At 31.8% G+C, this 8,683-nt stretch overlaps 1 protein-coding gene across 1 annotated transcript; it reads left to right on the forward strand.

Moving 5' to 3' along the window:
* Positions 1-6,692: 6,692 nt before the first annotated feature.
* On the forward strand, positions 6,693-7,604 carry LOC124355128 (putative gustatory receptor 28b). The gene has a single exon (XM_046806132.1). The coding sequence runs from the start codon at positions 6,693-6,695 to the stop codon at positions 7,602-7,604; it is 912 nt and encodes a 303-aa protein (XP_046662088.1).
* The last annotated feature ends 1,079 nt before the right edge of the window (positions 7,605-8,683 follow it).

An 8,683-nucleotide genomic window follows, 5' to 3' on the forward strand; every position in this document is an offset into this window, starting at 1 on the left:
ATATCAGCCAAGTTTTCATGCATATGTACATTTGTTTTCATGCCTTTAAATTAATTGTTTTTAATCATTTTACTTTAAGAAAACCGAATAATAACAAAACGTGTTATTTTCCAAATCGTTACATATACAGTTATGCGATCAACACGTACAGTATTCCGTGTAGTTCATACAGTAAAATTAGACCTAATTGAATCTCTCTGTGCCGGGACTTCATTTCCTACTGGAGTGCTCAAGGCTACTCACTGCTCCCTACAGTGATCTCATTTCCTCCGAGAAACTTGCAAACAATATCAAATATACAAAGTAGAATCTAAATTATGTTTTCAAAAGGGTAGTGTAAAATCAATACCTCCATTTGTTCTTGCCAATACAAAAAACACTTTAAAATTTTGTTTAATAATTCTATAATTTGAGGGCTGTAACGTGTCTATAGTAGGGTTATCTTCTATAAACCAATTACAACTATTTTTGTTTTAGTATAAGAGCGATCAATTGTGTTCTGAACTAATAACCCTTTATTCTAAGAATGCACAAGTTCCAATGGAATTCAATAATTAAACTCAGTATAAAATTAACTGTAATTTTAATAAAAATATGAAATCAATAATACAACAACGCCAAGCTATCTTTCTTTTACTTTGAATTTATTCTCAATTAAATCTTATTTATAACCCATCAAAAGTTCACAAGTCCAGTCTTAAAATTAACAATCAATCAATCATTCAATAATTGTGTCCTTCAAGTTCTCAGTGCTAATTTTTTAACACAAACTCAAAATAAAAATCTTCATTAAACTTCAAAATAAAATAATCTTCTTCAAATATAAAATGAAACAAATAATAAAATAGTACTTCTTCTCAAAATAAAAATCAAACAAATTAAGATAATATTAATATTTAATATATGAACAAAGACAATGTCCAACCAGTTAAACTCAAAATTGTATCAATTTCAAACTACTTATTTTCTCTAAATTTCCAATTTACAAATTATTGAATTATCCAGAATTATCCGCTTGGCTTTGAAGGTTAAATTTAGGAACTTGTTAAAATATCTATAGAATCTCAGAACATTAAATGAATTTTCTTTTTTTAGTAGGCTATTCCTGATTAAACTAAATTGAACAGGAAAATATCATCAAGTAATTTTCTATTTCAATATTAAATTCTAACTTTCACAGTACCTCATACATCTGCTGAAGACTTCACCAAGTAACCAAAAAGACTATTATAGATTAATTAATTTAAACTTGAGACTTTAAATTTTGAAAAGAAATTCTAATCTTAAACTCAACCTTCTTTCCCGAAAAATCAATACGGCAAGAGTAGGCTATCACTTCTACACGTACTTCTCTCTCTGAGCACACAGCAAAAGAATACCCCGAAAACGTGGTTGAATCCACCGAAAGGAACTAGAAGTCCCTCCCACCAACTAATCAACCTAACATTGCCCAATCAAATTTGAGCAAACACAATGTCTGAATTGGATGGTACCTATCCAACCCAGACCTGTAACCTATGCTCAATACCTAGATACAAAAGGAAGCTTCTAGCATTCCTCGAACCCGAATCGACAAGATATTCAGCACTGCTGGAAGGATCACAATCTTACAATTCAATTATTATATAAGTTTAAAATTCTCTTAATTAAAAATATAAAGATTCCTATAAATAGTTAAATAATATAGGAAGCATCCTATAAGGGCCTAACTATTAGTAAAGGAAACACCAATAAACATTTCTATGTTCATAATTGCTTATGCTACCATTAGGTATTTATTTTAAATAAGTAATGGTTAGAATTTAGATCAGTATTTTAGCCAGGATTATCATGACGGAATTATAGGGATACTGTATATAATGATACTGGCAATATACTGGATATATATTGACAATGGAAAATTATAAAGTTTCCGCGCAATTATGTAGTAAAATTTAATAAATAAAATGTTAAATAGGTCTAACCTCTTATAAATACAGTAAAATTAAATAAAAATACATACAAACAAATAAATTTGTATTTATAAATACAGAAATAACAAATTAACAATAGTCATAGAGATGCCTCACTCAGTACCTCTCGAAGAGTAAAATCGAAGAGTAAAAATCCCTCTCAGCCAAGGGACATTTTAATTTCAACTAAAACGATTTAATATTTTAGTTATTTTCAGGTTTACGGAAAGGTTATTATACATTCTCGGTCCATAGACAGATTTTGTTCTTAATTATGTCTTGTCTAAAGCTTTTGGTGACTAAATTTTGTCTATATCTTATAATAAAAGTGATTAAACATAATGGAACATATGTTGATTCTTAAACACAAAGACTATGGTGTGATAGACAAGAAGACTGGCAATTTTAAGGATGTCACTGGACTGAAAGAGCTTCCTGCAACTATCCTTTATACCAGCGTTTTGAACAATCCTCAAGGCTCTCTTCTGCAAAATGAAAATTGTTTTGAAAGAGGCCTCTCACAACAGAACCCCCATAAAACAATAATAGAGCTCAGTCTAAATTGAATTGTATAATAGTAGACGAAGGTGAGAACTTCCCTTGCGACAAATTGTGAAAAGAACGTTGAGGAAATTACAGCTGAATTTCATTGCTTAAACAAGCATGTGATTGTGGTTAGAAAATCTGATAAAAGTCAAGGTGAATACCACGGAAATTGTTTTAATGAATTAACAATAACGATATTCATAGAAAAGGAAAGGGCAAATGTTTTTAAGTTTGAGAGTGCAACTGAATTGTCTGTGTCTTGGAAAAGTTTATTTACTTGAAACCAATTACAGAAGTCTTCAGATAGTGAGTTAAAAGGCTTGCTCTTACTATTCTAAATCATTATAACCAAGTACCACACAGGTGCCATTAGTAAAAAGTTAAGGTAATTCAATCATTACAATTTTGGGACATTGTAATAATGGGTAATTCATTAATATATATATTAAAAACTACAGGGTTCACAGAATTAAACGCCGAGACTCATCTGTTTCAAGAAATGAACAAATCGGACTCATATGGTCTTACATTACTTTGGGTGTTAACATATTGTAACCACCCCTAAAGTGAGATTCAAAAACCTCAGTAAGAAACCACGAACTCGGTGCATTTTGAACTCCGTCGAAAGCTTTGCTGAGATCGCATAAAAGAACTACTGTGCAATAGCCAGAAAAATAACACTTTGGAGGTGCCTTGTAGGAAAGGAATTTTTTGAGGAATTGAATTGAAAAACTGGTGTAGGAAATTGCAGAGTTTTCTGAGTACTAGTGTTTTGCTGGTCTATGTATGAATCTGGTAAGGGTTATAAAGTAAAAAACGACAAAGCAACAGAGCAACGTTTCCAAGAACCTATATTGCACTTAATATTGTATAATTACGAACTATCCACTGGTATACGACGTTGTCAGTTTTTGTCTGATTATGATGTCTGGTTATCATCCCTCTTTACTCTCAATATTGTAGCCTTGCTAAGTTAAACACATTGTAATAGCACTGTTCTAGTAATGTAGGATTTTATTATACATAAGAATATTTATTTCAGTAAGATATCTGCATTATAGCTTGTATTTAAAAACGCCATATATCTAAATACTAAATAATGAACATGGATTTTCCCATTACAGATTATATCTAATGGATAGATTTGCTACATTACATTACATTATTATTACATTAAGTGTCCCTTTCATTTCCTTGAGGCTTTATCCTGAGGTTCGCCATGTCAAGTGTTGTGTATACTCCACCCTCTACACCTGCCTCAAAGTACAAGCTCTACTGGGGCATTATGGATGAAATTATGTTATCTCATGATGGATGCGGCTCTCCACGATATTCTCGACAATTCAATGTACAATACCTTGTCTTCCCGCTCTAGCTTTGCGGTATTGAAGAGGATTTTGCGAATTTTTATAGTACCCTGGACAGACTATTCAGGGATCATAAGCCCATGAAACGTTTGGGTAACACTTGTTTTACCAGTTGGTTTAATGGTGATCTTAAAAGAGTAATCATAGAGAAGGAAATGTTCCATACATTGTACAAACCTGCCTTGAACTTTGATAAACATGTTGAGGATGAATATCATCTCCTGACCTTTCAAACTTTGAGGCGAAGATGTGGGGAGCTTAGTGATTCCTGTTACATGAGATATTTGGATTACGTTGAGAATGTTCGTCACACAAACCCAACGGTGTTCTGGAGCTGTAGTAAAAACTTGGACAGATCTTCCAGTATTCGAAGTAAGATGGTATTCAAGGCAACTACTACTGATAATGTAGAACTAAAAATGTTTTGCTGATGCTTCAATCAAATGCTCAGCAAAGGTTAGTTCAAAATGTCCTCAAGAAAAGTTTTGTAGTGCCAATATTTGTCAGGTGACCCTAATGAGGTAAAATATTATAGGCATACCGCCTTAGCAATGAACTATCCCCTAAATTTTACTTTGAATAAATGAGTGTGATCACTTTTAAGAGGAGGTAGAGAACCCCGTTTTTGCATCGTACGTGAGTGAAGACTCCTCCCTCATTTTTATTGAATTTGTTTATTGTTAAAAATTGTGTTGATGTATGCCTCTTGAGCTCATTGTATTTCCCAATAATGTTGTATTTGATATGTTTACTGTTAGTTATACATTGTTGAAAAATGGGTGAACCTTTAATAAATAAATAACATTCCGTCACAAGGGCGATTGCAATAAGCAGATTTCTATGAAACCGAACTAAAACTAAAATATTGAGGATGTTTGCTTAAGGGAAAAATCATTCATACTGATTATTACCCTACCGTTGTATATTTATTTATCTTTTACAGAAAGAAAAGCATTTCGTATTCTGAAAACGAAGGAGACAAGAGAAGACAAAATTCAGCTTCACCTTTAAAATGTGGGAATGGAGTTTGCTCATAAAGTTTAGCATTGCAGCACCATTGCAGCTTCTTAGAAAGTGTTTACTCAGATAAATCCAGTGTACATGTTCCTCCTTATTCGGCTTTTTCGCAGAGATCCACACATGGTATATAGTACAAAGGTACTTAACTGTCGTAACCTTTGCTAGCCAAAATTTTAACAACGATGTACATTTTTGAAATGTATAATGACTAACCTCATTTCAATAGATGAAAATAGATAAAATGATATATATATATATATATATATATATATATATATAATATATATATATATATATAAAAAACGCTTCTATATTTGGTGGATCTCTCTCTCTCTCCCCCCCCCTCTCTCTCTCTCTCTCTCTCTCTCTATATATATATATATATATATATATATATATATATATATATTTATAGATATATATATATACATTAAACAAGACAAACTCACAAACAAGACAAACAATAGGCGGTGAGAGAGTATATATAATTATCTGTAATTGATTTCCTTCCGTAAGACAACTTAATAGTAAAAAATAATCTTTTTGACTACACTCCATGTTTGTTTATTATTTTATTCATAACAACTAAAAGATTAAGTTTAATATCTTTTACAGGAAAGGTCCTGTTTCCTTCACAATCCTTTCATCGACAAAAACAAACCTCAAACAAACAATTACTTATCACTTGCAGTTTTATTAAGTTCTTACATAATTTAGTCATTAAATTTAAGTACTATAATATTATGAGTTTTATTGTAAACATATTAACCTACAATTTTAAAATAGCTGTTTATTTTTTTAGTCAAATAGTACAAAGACTTATCATTAACCTTAACTCTTAAACAGTGTTGTGGCTGTACATTTGAGAGAATCAATTAATTTAAATAATGTTAGCAATCAATATTTATTGTTTTGGAGACTTATTGTAACAACAGTTTTGTGAAAAGAAAGATTACAAGCATCAGATTGGGATTTACAATAGAAACTCAATTGTTATTAAAAACATTGTGATTAAAAACTTCTACAAAAGAGTAATCAATTTCGTATCCTAGACAAACATTCTGCACTAAAAATAATGCAGTGGTTATGTGCCATTAGGTTAAATATATTTACACAGTTTTCAATATTATTTGTTTGTAGTTTACTTGAATATCAAAGTAACAGTGTAAAGAAGAGTTCTGGTTTTCTGGTTCTGACACTTCGAATAATTCTATGATTATATTCGCGAAATTATTAATAATAGAGGTTTACTATTTTTGATGATTGCGAAATGTTTAAAGCATGAAGAGAAAACAATGTACACGTATTCCTTAGCAGAAGTAATGTCTACAAACAAAGGAAGCAATTGTAATTTTGATTTTACAGTAATACATTGTCACTGAATGTTTGTAAGTGAATTATGTTTTCGAAATAGTTATGAACCCTTCTCTTCATAAATGCAAATTTTGGATTGCCTTTATATCAAGAAGTTGCAGATGACTTTATGATGCTAAAGTAAGATCCAAGGACTGCTATATCACAAAAGGACTTTACCAAAATGTTTGTTCTTTCCAAAATGTCTCTTTTCTTTTGTCAAGTTTTCGCAGGATTTCCGCTAAAGTATATGCCAGATTCTGCTGGAGTATCCAGACTCATATTTTCTCCAGGTATATCCTGGTGGGGATTTATAATAATTTTAATACAGTTTGGATGTATATGTTTTGAATGTTGTATGAAATTAATGAGCTATCCATCAGTACTATTCCACGAAGCAGCCTCAGAAACAGCCCTCTTTGCTATGAGTATAATTTTCGGTAGTAACTTGATGATGGGAGTAGTTTTGTTCACATGCTACGCCAGAAAATACCCTGAGTTCTTGAAAATCTGCACCTTTCTGGGAAAATTCGACCACGATCTACAACTGGAGTCACCAGAATACTGGATTAAAGAGAATGTTCCGATCATCGTCATATCTACAGTAACTCCAATAATTTTAGAAGGATCAAAGCAGTATGTCATGTCCATGAAGGAAGAGCATGAATTTGTGGTAAGAATAATTATAGCGTATTTTTCCGTGACGGCTGCGCTCTGTGGAAAAACTGTTATGTTAATCCACTTCCAACAAGTTGCCTTTGGCATAGCAAAAAGATTCAGACTCGTGAACGCCAGGATCAGACTACTAGTGATGAACGAGAGCCTCAGACGGTCTGTCCTGCGCCGCAACCCACCATACGTTGATCGTAGGCAGGACTATACATCCTGTAAGAAGTTCAAGTCCCTCCTGAGTGCCTACCATCTGCTATGTGACGCGGTACATCAAGCCAACGTCTTCTATGGTTACCTATTGTTGGCAACCATCGTTTGTACATTTATCATCATTACTGTATGTCTCTACTTCTTCTTCCTATTTATTATTCATGGAAAAGCAATAAGAAGTGTAACTATCAGTATTTGGATCTTTAACAACGCCACTTTCCTGGTGCTGATCGCTTTGTGTGGCTCTCGTGTCTCTGAGATGGCAGGCGACACTGCACCGCTCATCCGCAAGCTGATCAATGAGAACGTGGGCTCAGGACTGAGAGAAGAGTTGAAGTCGTTTTTGTTGCAGTTAGCCAGTTTAAATGTTGAATTTACTGCTGGAGTATTTTTCCCGATCAATAAAAGAACTTTAACTTCGATAGCCGCTGCTGTGACTACCTACCTCGTGATCATGATTCAATTTGAAACTCAATCCAAATAAGCAATATTCAATGTGTCTGTGGGTGTGTTACTTATATACTGTATCTTCTCTAAAATATTATTACATTTTTATATAGTTTACAAGTATTAAAATTAAAATTATTTTAAGTATCAAGATTTTGTTTCAAATGCTGGTCAAATGTTCGCTTGTACACAATAAGAAGACATGAGACTTATCTACTATGTTGCGATATTACAGTGTAAATCTGTATTAGTTTTAGTGATTCTGATATTTAATGTGTTAAATGTATCTGAATTTTCGTTTGAAATTATTTCTTATCAAATATAATATTATTGTGTTTGATGGGTGAGATGTTATCCTATTATATTGTGTTAATAACGTGTAACTAAGTAAAAAAAGAGTAATAAAGTAATTAATTACTGAAACTACATATTTATTGTTAATTACTAGTCGGGCAAAGTAATAATATAATTTGTCTGAGGGAGTCAAATTAACCATATAGGAAGAAATTTTACATTAAATGAACACATAATATGAAATAACGTTTCAATTCCAAACAAATTATCATTTCTATCAAATTTTTAACTGTACGTGTAATGTTAATTTATTATAATAATTACCTCTGTCTCCTTAATATCTTAAAAATGTTTAAAAAAAACAATGACCAAGAAGAGTAAAAATGTATAAGGGAACATTTAACTCAGTGTGTTTAAAATTGAAAGAAAATATTACATACGAGCAAATTGCAAATTGCGGTACATTTTTCAGTTGTAAAAAAGCTTAACCAAGATGCAAACTGTGTGAAGCAAATGTACCGCTTCCAGTTTACACCCAGATTAATGTTTTAGATTGTATGATATGGTTACAAATTTTATGAGCAAAACACGTTTGTCCTTGTGTGTTCTGTAGCTTGTATGTTCTTAGTGTTATCTTTACCACAGAGAGCGGTTTAAAATTTTATAAATTATACATATGTGGAAAGTTTATTATGAATGGAATTACAAACTTTAATTAGCCAATGGTACCTGTCTAAAAGTTGAGTATATTGCCCAAATTTAAAATTGAATTATAATGTCTAGTAGCTGCATATCAGAAGGAGAAGACATGTGTTAGTTCAG

The sequence above is a fragment of the Homalodisca vitripennis genome, chromosome 1 (assembly GCF_021130785.1).
Source record: "Homalodisca vitripennis isolate AUS2020 chromosome 1, UT_GWSS_2.1, whole genome shotgun sequence".
Taxonomy (NCBI): Eukaryota; Metazoa; Arthropoda; class Insecta; order Hemiptera; family Cicadellidae; genus Homalodisca; species Homalodisca vitripennis.